Source organism: Heptranchias perlo, chromosome 36 (genome assembly GCF_035084215.1).
Source record: "Heptranchias perlo isolate sHepPer1 chromosome 36, sHepPer1.hap1, whole genome shotgun sequence".
Classification (NCBI taxonomy): domain Eukaryota; kingdom Metazoa; phylum Chordata; class Chondrichthyes; order Hexanchiformes; family Hexanchidae; genus Heptranchias; species Heptranchias perlo.
The window spans coordinates 23269302-23296574 of NC_090360.1; the positions used below are offsets into that span (position 1 = coordinate 23269302).

The 27273-nt window shown below is 42.8% G+C and overlaps 1 protein-coding gene across 1 annotated transcript in view; it reads left to right on the forward strand.

Annotated features, from left to right (window-relative positions):
* tm9sf3 (transmembrane 9 superfamily member 3) overlaps positions 1 to 27273 on the forward strand; it is a 116044-nt gene that overhangs the window by 46463 nt on the left and 42308 nt on the right. Inside the window, exons 5-8 of the mRNA XM_067972760.1 lie at positions 3204 to 3281; positions 16728 to 16859; positions 18959 to 19125; positions 23165 to 23259. Coding sequence (XP_067828861.1) covers positions 3204 to 3281; positions 16728 to 16859; positions 18959 to 19125; positions 23165 to 23259 — 472 coding nt within the window. The remainder of the gene's footprint in view (positions 1 to 3203; positions 3282 to 16727; positions 16860 to 18958; positions 19126 to 23164; positions 23260 to 27273) is intronic.

Consider the following 27273-nt stretch of genomic DNA (forward strand, 5'->3'; position numbering starts at 1 on the left):
TGCATCATCCAAAAACACAATGTCAGATTCCACGTGCGCTGATAGCACCCAGTTCTACCTCACCACCACCTCTCTCGAACCCTCCACTGCCTCTGATTTGACACAGTGCTTGTCCACCATTAACTATTGGATGAGCAGAAATTTCCTCCAGTTAAATATTGGGAAGACCAAAGCCATTGTATTTGGTCCCTGCCAAAAACTCTGTTCCTCAGCCACCGACTTCTCCCCTTGCCTGGCCACTTTCCGAGGCTGAACCAGACTGTTCGCAACCTCAGCGTCCTATTTGACTCTGAGCTGAGCTTCCGACCCCATATCCTCTCCATCACCAAGACCGCCTACTTCCCCCTCTGAAACATCGCCCATCACTGCCCCTGCCTCAGCCCATCTGGTGCTGAAACCCTCACCCATGCTTTTGTTACCTCCAGGCTCGACTATTCCAAGGCTCTCCTGGCTGAACTCTCACCTTTCACCCTCCATAAACTTCAGCTCATGTAAAACTCTGCTGTTTGTATCCTAACTCGGACCAAGTCCCGTTCACCCATCACCCCTGTGCTCGCTGACCTACATTGGCTCCCGATCCACCAACGCCTTGAATTTAAATTTTTCATCCTAGTGTTCAAATCCCTCCATGGCCTCGCCCCTCCCTATCTCTAACCTCTTCCAGCCCGACAACCGGCTAAGATCTCTGTCCTCCAATTCTTGCCTCTTGCACATCTCCGATTTCCCCAACATTGGCGGCCATGCCACCAACTCCCTAGACCCCAAGCTCTGGAATTCCCTCCCTAAACCTCTCCGCCTCTCTACCTCTCCTCCTTTAGGATGCTTCTTAAAAGCTACCTCTTTGACCAAGCTTTTGGTCACCTTTCCTAATACCTCCTTACGTGGCTCGGTGTCAAACTTTGTCTGATAACGTTCTTGTGAAGTGCCTTGGGACCTTTTCCTACATTAAAGGCGCTATGTAAATGCAAGTTGTTGTTGTAATGAGTCCAATTAAAAGTTTCCTGCCTTTCCACCCAGTAGGCTTGTAACTATATTGCCTGTAGCGTGTAATAGTGCAGTGCCATTGACCTATAGCCCCTCGGTTGTGATGTACGATTTCAGTCAAGAGGTTAAATATCCTCTACCAATCAAGTTCTGTTTAATCAGATCCATTACAGACCTCCGAACGTTTTACTTTGTTTTTATCTTGTTTTACGTTCAGTTACACAAATGTATACTGCACTCAAAGATGTGTTTAAGTCAATCAGAATACCAGGCAAGCCAAACTATTAGAGCCTAATGCTGCCATTAAATTTCAAGTACTGGTTTTTACTTCGGTCGTACAGGCCAGCAGCACTGAGTTATGTAGCTGGCTTCCTACCACGCTACTTGGACAAAGCCAAACACTGCATCTGTGTTCAAACATATATGCAGAGTTACATGGGATGCTGGTGAAGTGTTTTGCCTTGGTAAAGAGATGAATTTCCTCCATTCTTTTCTAAAATTGCCAATCATAAATGTAGTTCATTGAATCTCGTCGGATCTTTTTCAACTTATAAACTTTTGGAAAATGAAAAATGTAGCAAGAAGTTAAAGCAATTAAACTGCAGTTGCAGCTGATTACAGCCCAGGTGCCATGAGACCACCACCTGGCATGTGTGCTTTAAACTAGCTTCAGTGCAACTGCAGTTTAATGGTTTCAACCTCTTGCTAAAGTTTAGATCACACGAAGATCAGCTACTTCAGACTGAACATGTATGGTGGCCTAGTGGTTATAATATTGGACCAGCAAACCAGAGGGTGAGTGTTCAAACCCCACAGTGGCAAGTTTTATTTTGTTTTAAGAACTCACCGATGTCCTTCAGGGAATGGAACATGCCGCCCCACCCAGTCTGACCCACACGTGATTCTAGTCCACACTGTGTAGTTGATTGTTATTGCCTGCTGAAGTGGCGTAACAAGCCACTCAGTTGTAAAAGTGTGATTTTGGGGCGGACAGTAAATGCAACCTTGCCAGCATCGCCCACATCCTGAGAATAAACATTAAAAAAACTAGAATTATACTACCATGTGAAAATGCTGTCTCTGATACAAAAACTGCAGTTTAACAGCCTGTAAGTGGTACTCCTGGACAATTCAGTTGCTTTTCTGAATGTTGCCTACTCACAGTAACGCTGGTGTATGCAGTGAGATTCTAGCCCGATACAGTCCTTAGCTTTGGTCTTGGCACCAGACTGGTAATTAGTACAGTTCTTGATGACGTCAGGAGTGACCAGGGTGTGTGTGTTGGAGCAAGCCTGTACAGGAGCTTCCCTGAAAGATTTCTTAGTGCATTTTCATGACCTAATATTCTAGCATGGCACCACTGAATCCTTGATAATTTCAATCGGCACCAATTCCTCTGGACTTCGGGTCATTGACTTGATGCGTAATATGTTAGGTCACTGAATAAAAGGCTTTCTTACAGGAGGACTTTTTGAGACAACTACACAAGGGTTTATAATTAAATGAAAGGGCTACGAATCAGTCAGTCAGTGCTTTGGTAGTGTCATGTTACATACTACAGTAGCAATACCAGGTCAGCTGGGGCACCCTGGAATCACAAGAGACTGTATTATCCACTGCCAGACTTAGTTTGGCTGACATGGCTGTGATATTGTCAAGGAACCTTTTGGATTTTGAGAGTTGTAAGGATAGGTGGAAAGAGGAGGAAGGTCACAAACTTTGCTCCAGATTACTCTTAAGGTTCTAATCATGTTTTCTTTAGCCAGAATACCTATCCAAATTCATCCTGTATCGTGAGACAGCATTTTCACATGGTAGTATAATTCTAGTTTTTTATGTTTGTTCTCGGGATGTTGGCAAGGTTGCATTTACTGTCCGCCCCAAAATCATACTTTTTACAACTGAGTGGCTTGTTAGGCCACTTCAGCAGGCAAATCGCTTAACCATGGTAAGATTTGATCACAGCAGGAGAACAACATGTCATGAAGTTACACTACATGACCTTCTGACAATGCAGCAATGTTTTAAATGTTACATAAATCTTAAATGGGATAGATTTTTATGCACCAAGATTTCAGGCAATCTGCATTGTAAATCCTCATGACCCAGGTAATACGAATTGTGCAGTCGTGTTCTAACAAAGCTGATAATATTTCTGCCTACTTCGCCTTTTGTGCCACTGTGTATTTTAAACTCAGTTGATGTTTTCTGTTTTTTAGGTGAAGTGGAAGAAATCTGATGTGAAGTTTGAAGACCGGTTTGATAAGTACCTTGACCCATCCTTCTTCCAGCACAGAGTATGTTGTGTTTCAAAAGTTACTGTTCTCCTGACTTTTTTTGCCTGTTTATCCCCTTTCTCCTCTTCTGAAGGCCTTGATTCAAGCTGGAGTGCAGTTGTACTGACGTTAGCACCACTCTATTTCAACCAAGTGCCAGTTTTGAATGTGTGAACTTGAACAGTGTATGTTGCACTCTGCTCGACCATGAAGGGCATCACAGCCAATTCTGATCCTGTTCAGGCAGTGCTCGCGCTCATCGCTGAATAGTAATCAGTTGGCGGCCTGGTTTGATTTTATTTTTCCCTCCTCCCTAACCCTCGAGAGCTGAGGCAAATTATAACTCCCCAGTTGTTGTTCCAGTTGTGATCCACTAACTCACTACAGATTGAGATTTGAATCTCAAACCCTCTGGTCTGTATGGCTGAGTGCTGTACTGGGTAAGGCTTTTACACATTAGAGTGACTAGGCCATTGTAGTAGGCTTTGATTTTCTGCAGTTGGGATTTGTTAACATAATTTTGAGTGAAAGTACCAGTCCTATGGCATTGCTCGCAATGAGCCAGAGGCTGTGGTTGAAGTTTGGTGAGACAGTGGATTAAGTGGATAATAGATTGGTTCAAGTTTCCCAGGATCCAACTTGCGGATGGATTATAGAATCATATAGCACAGAGGGAGGCCCCCCACCCCGCCATTGCCGGCTCTTTGAAAGAGCTATCCGATTAGACATACTCCCCTGCTCTTTCCCTATAACGCTATAAATTTTTTCCCCCCAAGTATTTATCTAATTCCCTTTTGAAAGTTACTATTGAATCTGCTTCCACTATCCTTCTAGGTCGTAACAACTTGCTGTAAAGAATTTTTTCCTCATGTCGCCTCTGGTCCTCTTGCCAATTACCTTAAATCTGTCTCCTTGAGTTACTGACCCTTCTGCCACTGGAAACCATTTCTCCTTATTTACTGTATCAAAACCTTTCATAATTTTGAACACCACCATCATCAAATCTCCACTTGACCTTCTCTGCTCTAAAGAGAATAATCCCAGCTTCTCTCGTCTCTCGACATAACTCTCCACATCCCTGGTATCATTCTAGTAAATCCCCTCTGCACCCTCTCTAAACCTTGACATCCTTCCTAAAGACTGGTGCCCAGAATTGAACACAGTACTCCAGCTGGGGCCTAACCAGTGTTTTATAAATGTTTAGCATAACTTCCTTGCTTTTGTACTCTATGCCTCTATTCATCAAGTCAAGGATCCCATACACCTTTTTTAACAGCCTTCTCAACTTGTCCTGCCACCTTCAAAGATTTGTGTACGTACACCCCCAGATCTCTTTGTTCCTGCACCCACTTTAAAATTGTACCATTTAGTTTATATTGCCTTTCCTCATTCTTCCTACCAAAATGAATCACTTCATACTTCTCTGCGTTAAATTTAATCTGCCATGTATCCTCCCATTTCACCAGTGTCTTCTGAAGTCTTACTGGCTTCCTCACTCTTTTTTACTACATTTCCGAGTGATCTGATTTTTACCTCAACTCCACTTTCCCGCCTTTTCCCCATATCCTTTGACTCCCTTGCTGATCAAAAATGTGTCTAACTCAGCCTTGAATGTATTCAATGACTCAGCCTCCACAGCTTTTGGGGTAAAGAATTCCAAAGATTCACGACCCTCTGGGAGAAGAAATTCCTCCTTATTTCCATCTTAAACGGGCGACCCCTAATTCTGAGACTGTGCCCCCTAGTTTTAGATTCCCCCATGAGGGGTAACATCCTCTCAGCGTCTACCCTATCGAGTCCCCTCAGAATCTGCAAACTTTGAAATTATACCCAAATCCAGATCATTAATATATATCAAAAAAAGCAGTGGTTCTAATACTGACCCCTGGTGGACACCACTGTATACTTCCCTCCAGTCTGAAAAACAACCGTTCACCACTACTCTCTGCTTTCTGTCCCTTAGTCAGTTTCATATCTGAACAGCAACTGTCCCTTTAGTCCCATGGGCTTCAATTTTGCCAACAAGTCTATTATGTGGTACTTTGTCAAATGCCTTTTAAAAGTCCATATACACAACATCAACCGCACTACCCTCATCAACCTTTTCCGTTACTTTATCAAAGAACTCAATCACGTTAGTCAAACGCTATTTACCTTTAACAAATCCATACTGGCTTTCAATTATTAATCCACGTTTTTCCAAGTGCCAATTAATTTTGTCCCTGATTATTGTTTCTAAAAGTTCCTCCACCACTGACATTAGGCTGACTGGGTTTATCCCTCTCCCCTTTTTTGAACAGGGATACAACATTTGCAATCTTTCAGTCCTCTGGCACCACTCCCATATCTAAGGAGGATTGGAAGATAAGACCATAAGAGATAGGAGCAGGAGCAGGCCATTCGGCCCCTCGAGCCTGCTCCACCATTTAATGAGATCATGGCTGATCTGATTTTTACCTCAACTCCACTTTCCCGTCCTTTCCCCATATCTTTGGCTCCCTTGCTGATCAAAAATTTGTCTAACTCAGCCTTGAATGTATTCAATGACTCAGCCTCCACAGCTTTTTGGGGTAAAGAATTCCAAAGATTCACGACCCTCTGGGAGAAGAAATTCCTCCTCATTTTCATCTTAAACGGGCGACCCCTAATTCTGAGACTGTGCCCCCTAGTTTTAGATTCCCCCATGAGGGGTAACATCCTCTCAGCATCTACCCTATCGAGTCCCCTCAGAATCTTATGTTTCAAAAAGGTCTCCTCTCGTTCTTCTAAACTCCAATGAGTATAGACCCAACCTGTTCAATCTTTCCTCCTAAGACAACTCTTCCATACCTGGAATCAACCTAGTGAACCTTCTCTGAACTGCCTCCAATACAAGTATGTCCTTCCTTAAATAAGGACACCAGAATTGTACGCAGTACTCCAGGTGTGGTTTCACCAGCACTCTGTACAGTTGTAGAATGACTTCCCTGCTTTTATACTCCATCCCCCTAGAAATAAAGGCCAATATTCCGTTTGCCTTCCCGATTACCTGCTGCACCTGTATGTTGACTCTGTATTTCATGTATGAGGACACCCAGATCCCTCTGTACCGCAGCATTTTGTAGTATTTCTCCATTCAAATAATATTTTGCTTTTTTATTTTTCCTCCCAAAGTGGATGACTTCACATTTTCCCACATTATATTCCATCTGCCAAATTTTTGCCCATTCACTTAACCTGACAGTATCTCTGCAGACACTTTGTGTCCTCATCGCAACTTGCATTTCCACCTATCAGCAAATTTGGCCACAAGACACACTCTGTTCCTTCATCCAAGTCATTGATCGATATTGTAAATAGTTGAGGCCCCAGCACTGAGCCCTGCGGCACCCCACTAGTTACAGATTGCCATTTTGAAAATTACCTTAATAATGGACTTGAGCATTTTCCCAATGACAGATGTTAGGCTAACTGGCCTATAGTTACCTGCTTTCTGTCTCACTCCCTTCTTGAATAGGGGTGTTACGTTTGCGGTTTTCCAATCCACTGGGAACTTTCCAGAATCTAGTGAATTCTGGAAGATTGCAACCAATGCATCCACTACCTCTGTAGCCACTTCCTTTAAGACCCTCGGATGAAAGCCATCAGGTCCAGGGGACTTGTCAGCCTTTAGACCCATTAGTTTATCTAGTACTTTTTCTCTAGTGATAGTTTTTAGTTCCTCCTTCCCCTTTGCACCTTGATTTTCTACTATTATTGGTATATTATTAGTGTCTTCTACTGTGAAGACAAATACACAATATCTGTTCAATTCCTCTGCCATTTCCTTGTTTTCCATTATTATTTCCCCAGTCTCATCCTTTAAGGGACAGTGTTTACTTTAGCTACCCTCTTCCTTTTTATATACTTGTAGAAGCTTTTACTGTCAGTTTTTATATTTCTTGCTAGTTTACTCTCAATTTATTTTCTCCCTCTTTATTATTCTTTTAATCATCCTTTGCTGGTTTTTAAAGTTTTCCCAATCTTCGGGCTTACCAGTAATCTTTGCCATGTTGTATGCTTTTTCTTTTAATCTGATACCATCCTTTACTTCCTTAGTTAGCCATGGTTGGCTCACCCTTTTTGTGGAGTATTTCCTCCTAACAGGGATATATTTTTGTTGCGAGTCATAAAATATTTTTTAAAATGTTTGCCACTGCTTATCCACCATCATACCATCTAATCTGGTTACCCAGTCCACTTTAGCCAATTCTGCCCTCATTCCTTTATAATTGCCCTTATTTAATTTTAATATGGCAGTTTCAGACCCAAGATCCTTGCTCTCAAACTGGATGTGAAATTCTATCATGTTATGATCACTGCTTCCCAAGGGATCCTTTACTTTGAGATCATTAATTAATCCTGTTTCGTTACCCATTACCAGATCCAAAATGGCCTGTTCCCTGGTTGGTTCCCCGACGTATTGGTCAAAGAAACAGACCCTAGTACACCCTATGAACTCCACCTCAGTGCTATTTTTGCCGATTTGATTTGTCTAATCTAAGTGAAAGTTAAAATCGCCCATAATTATTGCATTACCTTTTTTACAAGCCCCCCTTATTTCCTGATTAATATTTTGCCCTACAGTGTAGCTACTGTTAGGGGGCCAATAGACTACTCCCACCAGTGATTTCTTTCCCTTGCTATTTCTTACCTCCACCCAAATTGATTCGACATCTTGATCTTCTGAGCCAAGATCATTTCTCACTATTATACCAATTTCATCCTTTATTAACAGAGCTACCCCACCACCTTTACCTTTTTTCCTATCCTTCCAAAATGTTAGATCACCCCGAATATTTAGCTCCCAACCTTGGTCACCTTGCAACCATGTCTCTGTAATGGCCAGGAGATCATACCCATTTGTTTCTATTTGTGCCGTCAATTCATCTATCTTATTACGAATGCTGTGCGCATTCAGGTAAAGAACCTTTAATTTTATCTTTTTACCATTCTTTCCTACCCTGGCCCCATTTGCGAGTGCACACTTATGTTTGTACGCTCTTTCCCTTCCTGACACACTCTGTTTATCATTAACCCCATCACTTTCCTGTACTACTTCCTTGTCTTTTCTCTTTATCAATCTAAACTTCGCCCCACCTGAGCCCTCTTTCTCCTCCCCCCCCCCTCCCCCCCCCCCCCCTCCCACATTTAGTTTAAAACCTTCTCTGCCACCCTAGTTATTCGGTTTGCCAGGACACTGGTCCCAGCATGGTTCAGGTGAAGCTTGTCCCAACGAAACAGCTCCCTCTTTCCCCAGTACTAGTGTCTGTGCCCCATGAATCGAAACCCACTTCTCCCACACCAATCTTTGAGCCATGCATTCATCTCACTGATCTGATTTACCCTGTGCCAATTTGCTCGTGGCTCAGGTAATAATCCGGAGATTATCACCTCTGTGGTTCTGCTTTTTAATTTAGTCCCTAGCTGCTCAAACTCCCTGAGCAGAACCTCTTTCGCAGTCTCACCTATGTCATTGGTACCTACATGGACCACGACAACTGGATCCTCCCCCCTTCCACTCCAAGTTTCTTTCCAGCCCTGAGGAGATGTCCTTAACCTTGGCAACACAGCCTTCGGGACTCTCTCTCTTGGCTGCAGAGAAGAGTATCTATCCCTCTAACTATACTGTCACCAACTACAACCACATTCCTTTTTACTCACCCCCCCCTCCCCAACTTGAACGGCCCCCTGAACCTCGGTGCCGTGGCCAGTTTGCTCATCCTCCCTGCAGTCCCTGCACTCGTCCACAAGGGCTGCAAGAACCTCATATCTATTGGACAAGCGCAGAGGCTGAGGCTCCTGCAGAGCTACCTCTTGGATACCCGTACCTGCCTCACTCGCAGTCACACCCTCCTGTCCCTGACCATGTGCCAATTCTACAGTATTTAGTCTAAGGGGCGTGGCTTGCCTCCTGGATCAAAGTGTCCAGGTAACTTTCTCCCTCCCTGATGCCTCGCAATGTCTGCAGCTCGGACTCCAGCCCCTCAACTCGGAGCCAAAGTTCCTCGAGCTGCAGACACTTACTGCAGATGTAGTCGCCCTGGACAAAACTGTCCAGTAGCTCCTACATATTGCAGCTGCAACACATCTCCTGCCCTGTCATAACTATTTTATTTATTTAATTGATTACTACAATGCCAATCAAATTATTTTTAGGTTGAACCAAGTACTAGCCTTGTTTAATTTATTAATTAAATTTAGTTTTTAAAAAAAAAATAGTTTTATGCTATAAGTTACTGAGCCCACAGTCCTAAGAAAGAAGAAAACAGAAGAGATACTCACCACCCACCACCTACCTGCCTTACCTGTGACATCACACTGCAGTTTGGTTTTGTTGCTATGACCCGCTCTCGGTACGCTCCTCTCTGCTGCCTAAACAAATGCACCTCACCCCTTACTGCACCGAATCCCCTCACTCACCAAATTCCCAATTTCAGACTCTGTCGATAGCTGCTACTCCATGCTCCCTCTGCTATCTCCATCCTTACTTCACTTAGCAACCTAGGATGTATCCCACCTGGACCGAGTGACTTTTTCTACTTTGAGCACGGCCAAGCTTTTAAGTATCCCCCCTTAACCTATTTCCAGCCTTTCCGATTTCTTTACTACCACCTCCTTTACTGTAACATTGGCAGTATCCTCTTCTTTAGTGAAGACTGATGCAAAGTACTCATTTCGTACCTCTGCCTCCACAATAAAAACTACTGTTTGGTCTCTAATCTGCCCCAATCTTCCTTTTTACTATTGATATGTTTCTAAAAGACTTTTGGGTTCCCTTTTATGTTAGCCACTAATCTATTCTCATGCTCTCTCTTTGCCCCTCTTATTTCCTTTATAATTTCTCCCCTGTACTTTCTGTATCCAGCTTGGTTCTGTACTGTATTATGAGCCTGACATTTTAATCTCTATACCTTTAGTCATCCAGGGAACTGTAGCTTTGGATACCCTTCCTTTCCCCCTCGTGGGAATGTGTGTACTCCTTACCCAAACTAACTCCACTTTGAAGGTCTCCCATTGCACATTTACTGTTTTACCTGCCAATCTTTGATTCCGATCCACCTGTGCCCATTTCCCTTTTCAACTCAGACATTTGCCCTCCTCCAGTCGAGTATTTTCACATTTGATTTTTTTTCCTGTTCCTTTTCCATAACTACTCTAAACCTAATGATATTGTGCTCACTGTTTCCCAAATGCTCCCCCACTGAAACATGCTCCACGTGCCCCACTTCATTAACCACGTCCAGCACTATTTCCTTCCTCATTGGGCTGGAAACATACTGATCAAGAAAGTTCTTTTGTACACATTTCAGGAATTCCTCCCCATTTCTGCTCTTTACACTGTTATTTTCCCAGTCTGCATTACGATAATTGAAATCTCCCATTATCACTAGTCTAAAGTTCTCGCATCTTTCTGCAATTTGCCTGAAAATTTGCTCCTCCTTCCCACTATTTGGTGGCCTGTAGTATATGCCCAGCAGTGTAATAGCTCCTCTATTGATTCTAACCAAATAGATTCTGTCATTGAACCCTCAAGTACATCATCCCTTTCCAGTGCTGTAACACAGTTTCTTTGATCAATACTGCCACACCCCTCTTTTTTCCTTCACTATCTTTCCTGAATCCCTGGTAGCCAAGAATATTAAGTTCCCAATCCTCCCTTTGTTTCAGCCAGGTTTCTTGTTATTGCCACTGTATCATAATCTCATGTGGCTACTTGTGCCTGCAGCTCACCAACCTTATTTATCACGCTCAGTGTATTTACACACATGCTCTAAACCCACCTTAGTCTGCTTTGCAATTCTCCCCTGTCTGATCACTTCTATTTCTGAGCCACTCTTTATTCTAATGCTGTTTGTCACGCCTAGTCTTCTGTACACCTTGTTTTTCCTCTCTAATACTTCATCCTGGTGCCCCTCCCTCCACCAAGTTAGTTTAAACCCTTCTCCACAGTTAACCTCCCTGCGAGGACATTGGTCCCAGCCCTGTTGAGGTGCAACCCGTCCATCCTGTACAGGTTCCCCCTGTCTCAGAACTGGTTCCAATGCCCCAGAAATCTGAGACTATCGCTTCTGCACCATCACTCTAACCATGCATTCACCTGTCTTACTTTACTGTTCCTATACTTGTAAACAATTTTACAACACCAAGTTATAGTCCAGCAATTTTATTTTAAATTCACAAGCTTTCGGAGGCTTCCCCCTTCGTCAGGTGAACGATGTGAAAAGTTCCTATACTTGACATTGGGGGTAATCCAGAGATTATCACCTTTTGAGGTCCTGCTCTTTAATTTCATCCCTAGCTCCCAAAACTCTGTCTGTAGGACCTTTGACTATCTAATCCCTTATGACCACTGCATTTCTACACTTCACTGTGCCCCATGTTGTTGTGGATGTGCTCTAGACCACACTTCCCCGAGGTGTCGTCACCCTCACCGCTACTCAGCGCCGAGAGTGCAGGAGTACCGGAGGATTGCTGCACTGCCTGCCTCTTCCTACCCTGCTGGATGGTCACCCACTTTCTGTCCTCCTGAGCTTTCTGTGGCTGAGAAGTGACCATCTCCTGCAACATGCGATCCAGAAAATTTTGAGGCCCCCATATGCCCTGCAGTGACTCCAGCCACTCCAAGTTCAGAAACCCTGAGCTCGAGCTCTAGCAGCCGGAGGCACTTCCTGCAAACGTGGTTATTCAGGACGTATAAAGAATCCTAGAGTTCCCACACGGCACAGGAAATGCAGGCAACGGGTCTCAGCTGTCCCATCATTTTACTTAAACTCTATATAGCTCCAATGTTAAATACATGATTTAGTTTAATACCCCCTTATCTCCTATTAATTATTTGTTTAATATATGTGTAATTAAATTCTATTCACGCACTCCCCTCTTACTCTTTTTCTGTTGTCCCTTGGTTTAAATTACTTCGGACCTCCTTCCCCATCTTTGCACCTAATTCCCACTGTCCAAATTCCTGTCTTCACTCTGTTTAACAGCTCACTCCGTTTAGTGATTCACCCAGCTCTTTCCTCACCAAGCTCTGTGCTCAAGCTCTCAAAGATTGATGTTTGAAGGCAGCGTGAAAATGCAGAGCTGAGACCAGCCTCCTGCACCTGGTATTCCCAGGCTGGCCCCTTTGCGGGCCAGAGGGCAGCCAGTTCAGTGTGGAGGGAAAGAGAGGAGCGGGTCTGTATGGGGGGAGGGGAGAAAGGGGAGGGTCACTCGGGCAGGAGGGGGATTCGAACCTATGCAGGGAAACATCATTGGATTTCAAGTGCAACACCTTAACCACTCGTCCATTGGCAGGTGCTGCTGTGGGGTACATGCTATTCACGACTTGGAACATACCCTAGCTGATCTCCTGGTGTTTTGCTCACAGTTAATTGGAGGGTATATTATAGGTGGGGGCAAAAACTTGAATCGGTTAGATACCTGTGATGAGGGAACAGTGGATTCCTGTGGAAGGGTGGGCTGTATGGCCTACCTCATCTGTTACTTATTTTGTGATCATTGTCTTGTGATCTTTTTGAATTTATAAGAACAGGAATGTTGTGCTAAGGACCACTGATTTCAATGTTGAGGTTGGCCCTAGGATCTCGAGACTGTGGACTTGGTCTGGCAGTAGTTTGAGGGGGGTTTGGGATCATTAGGAGAAAAGCTCCCAGGATCTGGCAGCACCAGAAAGATGCTTGGGGTCTAGGAGCAATGGGAGAAGGGATCTGGGAGTCTTTCGATACTTCGGAAAGATCCCTAGTTCTGGGAGCTTGGGGGCTGTTTCTCAAAGCACATTGGAGGGGATCCTTGGGTCTAACAGTATTGGGAGGAAGGTCATGGAATCTTGAAGCACTGGGAGGGGTATCCCGGGGTCTGGGGATGGGGTCACCTCCAGGGGAGGGATCATCCAGGACAATGAGGAAGTGGGATCCTGGGGGAAAGTGGTTAATGAGGTCTTGGAGTTTTGAGGGGGGCACTAAGTTCTGGCAATATTGAGGGATGGCAGGGTCTGGCAGCCTTGAGGAAGGAGGTCCACGAGAATGGAACTCAACCTCCCTTTGTCCCTTTAGACCTTCAGACACCCCCACCCCACTATGTTTTCAGCTATTATTTGGTTCTTGTCTCTAGGCTTGTTTAAGGTGCTTGGTCTGCTATACTAAAAGCCTATTAGTGTGTTGCCAATTTATACGATCTTTATTAAACAAGATTCTCAAACAAATTACCCCATAAAACACTCAAGTTCATTATTTATGCAGTTTCTGGGTTTTCATGCAGAAAAAACTAAGCTGTTTTCAGAGCCTAAAAGTATATCATCTTGTGCTGTCAGTAGTTCTCAATCATTTAGATAGAGGGGACCAGGCTTACAGCAAATTCTAGCATGTTCTGATGGTCATTTTTGCTGTCAAACATATGTATTTTTTAACACACTTCACAGCTAAACTTCATTTGCTTCAGATTAACATGCCAAAATTCATAGTTTACATTTTTCAGATCATTATACAAAAATCAGTTACCTCACCCACTGGAGTTTTTCCACTGTGCTACAAGGGAGCAAAGCTGACAGATAGAAGCTGGTTGCACAGTCTGTGGATGTTAATTTGACCCAGAAGAGAGAGATTTTGAACTAAATTTGGAGCCAAAATGAAGGGATTAACATGGAGGAACCCAATAATTTAAACTGGCTTTCTAGCGAGGCTTAAATCACTTGGAAAAACAAACTGAAATACTCTTGGTCTTTTCCATTGAGAAAACTAAGTACATTCTCAATAAATAATAGTTTTGCTTCTGTCAGCAAAAGAAACCACAGGTGCAATCTGACCGAGATAAAAATGAAGAGTGACAAAAATGAAGGAATTTGCCCAGTTTTAGCTTGGTAGCAGTTTGTTTAATTCAGCCACAATGCATGAGGAGTCTGATAGCCAGCTGCATTCAAAATCATTTCCCCAGCCTAACTCGTGCAAAGATTTGTGCTAGCTATACATTCAGGTGCAACATATGAGCAAATATATTCTCCTGCCCCACTCACCGGTTTCCACAATCCCCTGATACCCACTTCCCCGTATGCCCACTATTCCCCAACATCTTGCCTACCATCTGCCTTTTGATTCCTGGGCTTTAAAGAAAGTAAGAAGAAAAAAATGTTGAGTGCATGTGTAAAGGAACATAATATAATAGTCAAAGCTACTGCTTTACAGCTTTTGTGGAAAAGTGAACAGGTTTGCTGAATTTCATTCCTATCACACCAGTTAAAATCCCAGATTACCAAATAATAAAATGTAATTTGAGTATTGATAAATCATAAGTCAGGGGCCCTGATAATACATTGTTAATTGCTTTCTCCACATAATGCCCATTAATGGCCAGGAGGTCAAAACAGTACTGGACTGGAAATATTTTCAGTACAATATTAAATGAATATACAATGCACACAGTGTTAAAGGAAAATTGTTTAACTAACTTGATTGAGTTCTTTGGTGAAGTAATGGAGAGGGGTGATGTATATATGGACTTTCAAAAGTACCACATAATAGACTTGTTAGCAAAATTAAAGGCCATGAGATTAAAGGGACAGTGACATCCTGGATACAAAATTGGCTGAAGGACAGTGAGCAGAACAGTTGTTTTTCCAGACTGGAGGGAAGTATACAGTGGTGTTCCCCAGGGGTCAGTATTAGGACCACTGCTGTTTTTGATATATATTAATGACCCGGACTTGGGTATACAGGGTATAATTTCAAAATTTGCAGATGATACGAAACTCGGAAATGTAGAAAACAATGTAGAGGATAGTAACAGACTTCAGGAGGACATAGACAGACTGGTGAAATGGGCAGACACATGGCAGATGATATTTAACTCAAAGAAGTGTGCAGTGATACATTTTGGTAGGAAGAATGAGGAGAGGTAATATAAACTAAATGGTACAATTTTAAAGGGAGTGCAGGAATAGAGAGACTTGGGGCTGTCATTTACACAAATCTTTGAAGTTGGCAGGACAAGTTGAGAAGGCTGTTAAAAAAGCATATGGGATCCTGGGCTTTATTAATGGAGGCATAGAGTACAAATGCAAGTAAGTTATACTAAACCTTTAGAAAACACTGGTTAGACCACAGCTGGAATATTGTGATCAGTTCTGGGCACCACACTTTAGGAAAGATGTCAAGGCTATAGAGAGGGTTCAGAAAAGGTTTACTAGACTGGTACCAGGGATGAGGGACTTCAGTTACGTGGAGAGACAGGAGAAGCTAGGCCTGTTCTCAGCAGAGAAGGTTAAGGGGAAATTTGATAGAGGTGTTTAAAATCATGAACGGTTTTGAGAAAGTAAATAAGGAGAAACTGTTTCCAGTGACAGAAGGGTCGGTAACCAGAGGACACAGATTTAAAGTGATCGGCAAAAGAGCCAGAGGCGACATGAGGAAACATTTTTTAAGCAGAGTTGTAATGATCTGGAATGCACTGCCTGAAAGGGTGGGAGAAGCAGATTCAATAGTAACTTTCAGAAAGGAATTGGATAAATACTTGAAGGGAAAACATTTACAGGGCTATGGGGAAAGAGCAGAGGACTGGGACTAATTGGATATCTCTTTCAAAGAGCCGGCACAGGCACGATGAGCTGAATGGCCTCCTCCTGTGCTGTACCATACTGTGATACTATGAATATGAAATTGGTGCAGTAATTCTCAGTTGGCTAAAGTTCGTGCTGGACAAGAAATGTGTTTATGGTTCTGTATTAATGAATCTTATTTTTCCATTTCTGGTAGCTGGTCAAGCATTTGTCTAGTGTAACTTCAGTACATCATGAGTCATGTTAGTAGATTGTGCTTCTGTAAATAAAGCCTGCCCTTTAAAACTATTCAAAATTTACATTAGCTCATTTCTGGTTCAACTCTGAGCCCTGTAAAAATTAGAAGAATGCTATATAACCATTTCTCCTGTTGTTCCAATGCCTTTTTCCCAATGCTGTTCTCTCCCCACCCCCACCTTCTGAAGTGTGACTCCATGGGTGCTGGTTGCCCTCCAGTACCTCACCCAAGTGCTCATTCTTCGTGAGCTCAGACAGTAGGCAATGGCGTGCTGTTTAATCGTGGGGGGCACCACTGCTGTGCCCGATCCAGTCCTCACCCACGAACATACTTTCCAGCAGAAGCCACTGAAAATGAAGGTTAATTTTTCCACTCCTTAGCAAGGGGGAACTGAGGACAATTTTACTTAGCTGAGGTCGCAGACCGAGAATTGAACTAGGTACTTCTGGCTAATGTGGTCGAGTTGTGTGCTGGCTCTAATTCTAATTAAGCCACTGGGGCCTGTTGCTCCTACAAATGTTAAAGATTATCTTATTGAACATCAGTTTGTCACAGGGAATTTGTTTTAGGTTGTTAAATTTGACTTTGCATGCCAATTCTGTAAAATGAAAATTGACACATGTAAATTCTGAAGATATCTCTTTTTTTGTGCCGACAGATTCACTGGTTTTCGATCTTCAATTCCTTCATGATGGTTATTTTCCTGGTTGGATTGGTTTCCATGATTCTAATGCGCACATTAAGAAAGGATTATGCTAGATATAGTAAGGAAGAAGAAATGGATGACATGGTAAGGATGTGTCCTTAGGTAATGGTAATTTTGGTGATGACTTTTCAGAATGATGACTGACTTGCTCTCTCAGGACATGGGATAGCTTGAGGCCTGAGAGAGAAGTATGCAGCAGTCCTGCCTTGCTTTGATTTGGTAGCTGCCCCTTTAAATCAAGCACAACACATGACCCACACAGTCTCAGCCTATATGATTTCATATGTTACAAAGTTTGTCATTATTGTCTCACTGATAACCAGTTTGAAAGGTAGTCTTAACACTTGATTTTCAAATGTAAACTTCCTCATTGGTCGAGTCTTGGCCGGCCTGTTATTTTTTGAATCAGGCTGGCACTTCCTCAATCTGTTACGTTAGAAATGAGTAGTATAAAAAAGGGTGGGGCAAGAGTGTCCGTTGAGTGTTGGACAAACTGAAATCTTCATAGAAAGGCAGGTAGATTTTAGGCTCTCCCGCAATTCATAAGGAGACAAGAAGCAGCAGAGCTGCTTTTAAAGCAGTTTATAGAGAAACAAGTTGTCATAAATCCATGACCGTTTATTTTCCTTTTAAGATAAATATCATTTTTATTGTGAATGTGTATATATATTTTGTTATGCAGTCACTTGTTCATGGTTTAATAAATTTGCTTAATAGTTTAAAACTAGAAAGAGGCCTGATGTGATTTTCTTAATGACTGCTTAATGACTGGAGAGTGATCCTGTGGAGGCATAAGAATAATCCCAGTAATAATGGACTGACTAGGGTTTTCTGTGGCCTGGGTATGTCACCGAACATTTTACCTAAATAGTAAGGTTAATGAAGCCCCTCTCAAAGGCGAATCCCAACTCTATGCCTATGAGAGCAAAGAAGGGTGGAGAAGGGCAAAATAACTAGGAAGGTAAAATTGGGGGATAGGGCAAGGGCATTTAAGCATTGATTACATTATCTTTCAGAATGATTTTGATTTGTGCTGACGACACAGGGATGGTTGGTGAGGCCATACCACCACAGTCTGTGCCCAGGCAGTGCTCTGTAGGCTGACTCGTCCAACAAGTGTTGTGCTTTGCTGTCTGAGCTTTCGATTTTACTCAACTAGCCCTGTCGTGCTTCAGTTTTTCGAGTGGCTAGTTTGCTTCGGGTGGTATTTTCACAGGAATCGATAAGAATATCATGCACTTCAGACGCTGTTTAAGACTGCCCTTGTATTTTTAATGTGTTTACTTTCATTAGCTGTCAATATAGCATCTTTGGTAGCCACTCAACTGTATGTCCTCAGCTCTGCTTTCTTCATTTGTACAAGATTTGAATGGTCTTGAATATTTGCAAAATCACAGCATTTAATTTATTGTGCCAATTTCGCACTTTGCATTGCATGTCTTAAAGATAAGAATTTTCTTATTGTGACTTGGCAAATCCTGTGGATGTATTGCAGCAGTATGTAGATTTAATAAGCAACATCAAACAAAACTTTCATGGTTTACATCAGAAAGGCCATTTAAGCTGTTCCTCACTATATGAGGAGCAGGCACAAATGAATAGACCACCATCTAAGTGTGGAGAGTGTTTATTATTGATGCCCTGTCAGCTGGTCCACCTCTTCAAGGCACTGCACTGTACCACAACATCAGAATCAATCAAGAAGTGGCCAGAAATGTGAACCGGTGGAGTGAGGTGACATTAATCTTGGTAACTGCAGTGGTGAAAGATATGGTTCACAAGTTTGTTAGAACTGAGCATAGGCTGCCTGTGCCAGGATTTCTGGGAGATCAAGGGCCAGATGTGACACAGCATATCTGAGCTTCCATTGATGATTTATGGTTCACCCTTCAATCGCAGGTACCTTCTGCATTGTTAATAAAGCATCTACTTTAAATGCTTTAAGTAAGTAAAAATATTTGTTCGCAGGTGCCAAAATACCACATATAGCCGTCCAAAATTTGCATGTTGGATATACTGTTTGTGATCGTTACTTGTTTGGACTTTTGCCCAGCTTATTAATGGTTCTTTTGGCATGAATTTACAATAAGTAAATGTTATAAATAACATTATGTTTCCTAACTGGATTGAAGGAGGATTGAAAGTCCATGCATCTAACCCATATTAAAATTATATTTTAACAGGACAGAGATCTGGGAGATGAGTATGGATGGAAACAAGTCCATGGTGATGTATTCAGGCCATCTAGTCACCCACTAATATTTTCATCACTGATAGGATCTGGCTGCCAGATTTTCTTCGTGTCCCTCATTGTCATTGTTGTGGCAATGATAGAAGACTTGTACACAGAGTAAGTATATATAGCTCACGTTATTGGTCCGTTAACACTTTTTCAATATTGTTTTAAATATAAGTTTAGTGAGCGCCTCTGCAGAGGATTGTGTGCAATGTTCCTTTTGGTGGGAGAAATATAGCAGTTCCAGCTAAGGAGAAAAAAATATGTACATCGACGATGCTGAGAGTACTTTTATAGCTTTCCTGTGATGACCTAGTAGGTTATTGTCCTGCTGAATGAGATACTTACGAGAAGGTCCCAGATTTGATCCATAGGTTGTGCTGAGCTAGCTTTCCTTGGCCCTAGGTGGCACTAGGGAGTACAGCAGATTGCTTTCTGCACCCCTGACTTACCAGCTATCGTGAGCTGGGTTGGGGAAAATGAACCATTGCTGATTGAAGCCCAAAGTGCCGTGCCCCCTCCCCATTTGCTGGAAAGTCTGCATACATGGAGATCATGTGGAAGTGGATCGAGCACAGCTGTGATGCGCTCTATGATGGAATAATGTGCATATAGAAGAATTGGAAGGCTGCCAGAGCCTGTGGAAATGTGTCCTAATAAAAGTTACAGTTTGTAGGGGAGGAGGGGGAGGAAAAATGTCAGTGGGTTCAATGTGTTGTGTTGCAATACAGCGTGGGAAGACCTGACTGCCTGTCACATCTTGCTGAGCTCCATATCAGTTTGCCAGGTTACTTTTATACTATTTTACATTAGCTAAAAGGAAAACGCATTTTTAAAGTTTACTTCTTTTCCCCTCTCTCCAGTTTTGTGCCCTCCTGGTGATTTATGCCTTGATATGTTCTCTAGGTGCTGGGAAACCTCTGATGCCTCACCTGATTGTCCACTCTTTGTGTAACGCGCTATTTCGCAGTAGAACGCCTCACTGCTAAGCTGAGCCTGTTCTTCCCAACATCCACACAAGCTCTTTCTAGCAGGAGTCGCTGGATATGGATATTATGTTGAAACTATACAGCACTCCGAGACGGCCACACTTTGAGTAGTGTCAAGTTTTGGTCACAGAAACACAAAGGTTACATTCAGGGGCTGGAAGCAGTGTAGAAAAGGGACAGAAGATTGAGTTGCGAGGAAGCTGGAGAAGCCTGGGCTCTTCAGCCTTGAAAAGTTTGGGGGTTGGTGGGGAGGGGGGGAGTTTTTTTTGAGGTGTGTTTAGTGGAATCCGGTTTTAGTGATTGATTTAGCCAGTAGACCAAATGATCATGACAGATTAGTATAGGTGATGTGTATTGTACTATCGATAGCTGGTTAATCAGCTACCCATCCTCCCCTTCGATGAGTTTTCCAGAAGGTCGGACCTTGTAATATGGTATCAGTTACTTTTGTTTCCTCCTTTCAATTTGAAACCAGCACTCTGGACTACTACTGACCAATTAGCAACTTCTCGAACAGCTGACAGCTGAATGGCTGTGTAGATAGTAAATGGTTTAGAAAAAGTAACTCCAGAGCACGACTTCATGGTAAACCTTGGCAGTAGGATAGGAGAGCACGGATTTAAATTGTTGAAAGACTGATTTAGGATTGATGTAAGGAAGCTCCAGCAGTTGGAATGGTCAGTAGGGGTGAAATGTAGTGTCATTTAAGAGAGCAGTGAAAGCTGTGTAAGGTGGACTGCAGGTGTTTCCGTATTTATCTGTGATTTGGTGATGCTGACCAGGAACCTGGCCCTCTCTTTCCCCCCCCCCCCCCCCCCGCCCCATGGACATGAGGCCTGATTGCTGTGTCCTCACCGCTCTCCTGGTACGAGTCTGCTTTTTCACTCAAATTTCTCAAATGAGAAAGGAATTATTTGTTTTCAGACATCGCTTCTTGTATCGTCCAACAGAGGGCAGCATTAGCACATGTAAACTCTGAACCTTGTAGTAAGTAGCACCTTTTGGGCTGAATTGAGCTGTTGAGTTGCTACAGTTGGCATCAGTTCTTCTCACCTAAGGCAGTAGAATACTAGCCAGGGTTCCCATTCTTGATTACTGTGCTGGAAACTGTGTGTGTGTGTGCACACGTTAGGTGAGAACACGATTGGGCTTGGCTGCAATTGCACCTGCAGTGGCACAGCCTGCCAACACTCAGTCTAGGCTTCCAGGTGAAGAATGGCTTATTGGATGAGGTGCTTAGCCAGCTGCCAGCACCATCACATGGGGGGAGGAAATCAGAAATAGAAAAGACTCCTTCAAAGCTGATGCACTGAAGTGACTTAGTCCTGATTTATAGTTTTCAAAATGCCTCTGGGGCTGTGTTTAAGGCCAGCTGCTTAACATTTTGGGGGCTGAATATCATTTGAAGCTTTTAAAATGTTGCATCTTTTCTATTGTAGAATGTTGCATGCATTTTCTGCCAGAGATATTGGTGCTGAATAAGGAGCTACTTTAAAGGTTAAGCCCTGCAGGATATTTTTTCTAATTAAATTACTCCCCTTCACTAAACTGATATTTTAATGTCCTATATTGCCTTCTGTCATGCATTAGTCAAAAAATTGAAATGCTTGAACCACTTTTCTAAAATATACTTTTCGGTATTCCTGATGGTTCAGCAACTTTTTCTGGTGAGAAGCTGAACCAGACAAGCCATGGAAGTCCTAGGTTCAATCCCTGGCCGGTGCTAAGTTGGCTGGTCTCAGCCTAAGCAGCAATAAGGCTGCTACAACTGGCTTTTGGTGCCCTGAGTTAGAGAAGAAAAATCAGCCAAGATTCCCAATTGGATTGCTATCTGGTCACCGATGCTGGAAATATACCTGTGTAGACAGGATTGGGCTTGGCTGCGATGGCTTCATGTGTTGAATAGCATGATTTTCACTATTGAGGCTTATTTGAAGACTGGCCAGTTGGGTGAAGCACCCATACGTTATAATTTATCTTCTGTTCCCCATGTTTTCTGCAATAGCATTAGGGAATGTATTGGAAGCAAGAACTTGTATTTATATAGCCCCCTTTCCCATCCTCAGGATGTACCAAAGCCAACGTTGTAATGTTGACAGACAGGGCAGTGAAATTGTGCACAGCAGGGTACTATAATTGCAGTGAGACAAATGACCAGATAATCAGGTGGGAGCTATTAATGCTGCAGACTCCAGTTAATTAAAGCAGAATTGATGCAACTTAGTGTGAGATGCATACTGCAGTGACTAAAGATGTTATCTGTTGATAAATGCTTAACTGAAACCTGTGACCTACAAGCAGTGTGCTTCCTGTATTTCTTGCAAAATGGGATCAGTAGCACATTGTCCATCAAATGCGCATACGTTCTGTATGAGAAAAGATTTATTCTGTGAAGAGTGTGATTTAAAAAAAAACTGCTGTACTTCAGATTTAACAGTGATACTGAATATTTATTAAGTGTCGACTTGGCTCAGTGGTAGCTTTCTCATCTCTTCTCGTCAGAAGATTGACGGGCATTGATCTTTATTGAGACATTTACCATCAGGCCATTATGGGAACTTTGTTTTCTAATGTGGGACCGTGCAGCTTTTGTGGTATTATATGACGTCTACTTTGTCAAAAACTAAATTTTCCTTTGTAAATTTACAGAAAGATAAGAATTTAACTGTAGTAATTGTAATTAACCTTCTCTGGGTATGCTTTTTAAAATAAGTTGAACCATTTATTGCTTCAGAGGCTAAAACAGACTTGTGTGACTTGGAGCGAGAGAGAAATCTGTGTCAGTTCAGTATCTGGAGACTAGTTGTGCTTTTCGTCAGTATTTGCTGTTTTTTCATCAAACTTTATTTATTAAAAATGTAAAAAGCTTCAAATTCTTCTGTTAATCTCTCAATATCAAACATTTTTCGCCCCACTGCAAAACTCAAAGTTTAGTTACATTCCTAGTTTCAGGTGGTTTTCTACGCATCAGAGGGAAGATCTTGTTCCAAAAGATTCTTCAAAGTTACAGGGAAAGGTGTGGGGAATGGGATTAGAGTGGATAGTTTCAGTTCAGGAGCCAGCCTCCTCCATGATTCTATGAAATTCTTTGTTGACTTTGTAACTGAGAAAAAGTGTATTGAATTTTTAGCTCTTATCTATTTTCTGTTTCCCTCCTTTTCCAGGAGAGGATCAATGCTAAGTACAGCCATATTTGTGTTTGCTGCAACATCGCCACTGAATGGCTACTTTGGAGGGAGCCTGTATGCTCGACAAGGAGGTACTTTCGCATCTTGATGTATATTTTGTTTCTGCAATTTGTCTCACTTCCCTTCCTGAGTATGCTGGGGTCCAGTAGTAAAGCTGATTGCCACCCTCTGGTATTTTACCCGTGACCAATCTTAATATGTGAAACTAGACTCTGAATGTCATAGGCTTTGAAAGGGTGGGGGGTGGTGGTGAAGAGGGAGACCATCATAATTAACCTTGATCCTGTCCTCATCTCTGCCCACCTACGTCTGCTGGCAGGGGTTGCTGGAAAGCAGCCAGAAGCTTTTCTCTACAGTAGCCCTGGGGTGCTGAGGCCAACTGCTGCCCCAGCTGGGGTTAACTAGCTCAACACAGGCTGGGAGTCGAAGCACTGACCTTCAGTATTGTGTGTGTTTAATGTATATGTGTGTGTATAATATATATATTCCAAAACATGTACTGAAAGAAGAAAGGAGCTTGGGTCTGGAAAGAATAATCTTCAGAAATAAGATTACTTCCCACCAAATAACTTGGGATACAGCGACCAGGAAAGTTCTAAACTTTGAACATACGTTACACCAAAGTTTCAGATTTTACTGCAACCCATTCATGTGCATTGCAGGACCGAGTTCAAGTATAATATTTTTCCTAAGCTTTATTCCTTTTCCAGCCCTTAAGAGTACCTTGTCCAAGTGACTATTATCTGTGTGTTGGAGGCCAATTTGTGTAGTGCACCGCAACTGAGTGTGCATGATGCACGTTTCCCCACGCAAGTCACAGAATGGGGAAAAAAAACCTCTGGCTCATTTCCACTCCCCCACTTTTCTTTGCCCAAGGCTGCCACAACTGGGACTTTTTGTGGCCTGCACAGCTTAGTACCACACCACAGTACAAATATGACAAAACATAAATACAATCATATAAATGATTTTTGAGCAGTCTTTACAGTTTCAACTTTGACAACTTTTCAAAAATCTTGCACAGTATTGAAAATATCTTGTGCATTGCAATCAGGTCTTTCAGTGACCTCAGTAAGAAATCATGTAGTGTTTACGCCCAGAAGTCTCAGAATAGTGTAGTAATTTATCAGACTACCACTTCAGCTTCTGTTGTATTTTTCAGTACTATTTCTTTTACTTATTGAGCCATAGAACCATAGAAGTTTACAACATGGAAACAGGCCCTTCGGCCCAACACGTCCATGTCGCCCAGTTTATACCACTAAGCTAGTCCCAATTGCCTGCACTTGGCCCATATCCCTCTATACCCATCTTACCCATGTAACTGTCCAAATGCTTTTTAAAAGACAAAATTGTACCCGCCTCTACTACTGCCTCTGGCAGCTCGTTCCAGACACTCACCACCCTTTGAGTGAAAAAATTGCTCCTCTGGACCCTTTTGTATCTCTCCCCTCTCACCTTAAATCTATGTCCCCTCGTTATAGACTCCCCTACCTTTGGGAAAAGATTTTGACTATCTACCTTATCTATGCCCCTCATTATTTTATAGACTTGCATAAGATCACCCCTCAACCTCCTACTCTCCAGGGAAAAAAGTCCCAGTCTATCTAACCTCTCCCTATAAGTCAAACCATCAAGTCCCGGCAGCATCCTAGTAAATCTTTTCTGCACTCTTTCTAGTTTAATAATATCCTTTCTATAATAGGGTGACCAGAACTGTACACAGTATTCCAAGTGTGGCCTAACTAATGTCTTGTACAACTTCAACAAGACATCCCAACTCCTGTATTCAATGTTCTGACCAATGAAACCAAGCAAGCTGAATGCCTTCTTCACCACCCTATCCACCTGTGACTCCACTTTCAAGGAGCTATGAACCTGTACTCCTAGATCTCTTTGTTCTATAACTCTCCCCAACGCCCTACCATTAACGGAGTAGGTCCTGGCCCGATTCGATCTCCCAAAATGCATCACCTCACATTTATCTAAATTAAACTCCATCTGCCAGTCATCGGCCCACTGGCCCAATTTATCAAGATCCCGTTGCAATCCTAGATAAATCACTCCCAGTCTTGATCCTCCAACATATGCCTTCCTTGGTCCTCCAATTCAGAACTCCCAGCTCTCCACTGCTTGTTAGCATTTATTCCCCCAGCCCCAAACATTGGCCATTGTTTCTGCTGCTGCCTCTCTGCCCAGGACCCCTGTGAAACTATTGCCAATCTTCAGAATGCCCCCCCCACCCAAACATTTGGTACTCCAGAGCTGTCTCCTCTGCTGAGAAACGTAAGCACATTCCTGCCAAAACCCTAGAATTCTTATCCAGTTCAACCAATCTGCATGGCCCCATCCTCCCCAATGCTACCAAAATCCTAAGCAGCTGGTACCTATCTCTAACCTGGTACATCTCTGCTATGATCTTTCTGTATCTCCTGCATTTTAAAAAAGGGAAGAGATCATGTTGAATTCATAAAGTAGTCCACAGTTATAGTTTCATGGAAAAATTAATCTTGTGGAATTTGATATCCAAAATATGGGTAAAAATCTCAAAACCCTGTAATAATAATGCAAAAGAAAACTACTATGGATGCAGAAAATCTGAAATAAAAGCAAAATGCTGGAAATAAAAATGCAGTTTCACTGTCTTTGGCCTGATAATACATCTTGTGTATATATAGCATTATACTACTTTTGTAATAAAGCCCTGTATCTTCTGATTCTCTGTGGACAACTCCATGGGAGATACTGGAGTTGTCTAGATTTGATCATTGTCAATATGCAGAAACGTATTGATAGGGTGGTTTGTGAGGCAAAGTGGCTCCTGGAAAAAAGCAGAGCTGCAGATGCAAGATGCAACAGTTAGAACTTCTTTGTGTTTCAAGGGGGCTGTCCGAGAAGAAAGAACAACCCCAAATAATGCAAATAGGGCTGAAACTGAGCATAAATACAAGATACTTAATATATACTAAACAATTACTTCTGCCAAATATTTGCTAGGGGAGACATTTACAATGTGCTCTCCATGAATTGTGATAATCCAAGAATTAACTTTATGAACGAGATGGAAGTCCTAGAGAGGCATAAAGGTCTCAAAACAAAGCCAAGGGTAGATGGTATTTATCCCAGAATATTGAGAAAGTCGGGGGAGGAGAGTTGCGAGGCGCACGCGGGCGGTCATTTTGAGAGGGTTGAGAGGCTTAGGTCCCACTGGATTGGAAACAACTTGGTGTCTATTTTCAAAAAGGATGGCAAAGCAGGTGCTGGTAACTACAAACCGATTAGTCTTCAGTACTGGGTTAAATAGTGGAATGAATTATTGAAAGTAGCTTTGAGCATTACTCGTGTTACCACGCATGGTGGTTAGAATGAGCAATTCTCTGCCACAACAGCAGCCAACCTGGATTCAACAGTGCAAGATCCTGCCTGACCAACCCCCTTAACTTTTTTTGAGCAATGTGCTTTTTTTTATTCGTTCATGGGATGTGGGCGTCGCTGGCGAGGCCAGCATTTATTGCCCATCCCTAATTGCCCTTGAGAAGGTGGTGGTGAGCCACCTTCTTGAACCGCTGCAGTCCTTGTGGTGAAGGTTCTCCCACAGTGCTATTAGGTTGGGAGTTCCAGGATTTTAACCCAGCGACGATGAAGGAACGGCGATATATTTCCAAGTCGGGATGGTGTGTGACTTGGAGGGGAACGTGCAGGTGGTGGTGTTCCCATGTGCCTGCTGCCCTTGTCCTTCTAGATGGTCGAGGTCATGGGTTTGGGAGGTGCTGTCGGTGAAGCCTTGGTGAGTTGCTGCAGTGCATCCTGTGGATGGTACATACTGCAGCCACAGTGCACCGGTGGTGAAGGGAGTGAAAGTTTAGGGTGGTGGATGGGGTGCCAATCAAGCGGGCTGCTTTGTCCTGGATGGTGTCAAGCTTCTTGAATGTTGTTTGAGCTGCACTCATCCAGGCAAGTGGAGAGTATTCCATCACACTCCTGACTTGTGCCTTGTAGATGGTGGAAAGGCTTTGGGGAGTCAGGAGGTGAGTCATTCGCCGCAGAATACCCAGCCTCTGACCTGCTCTTGTAGCCACAGTATT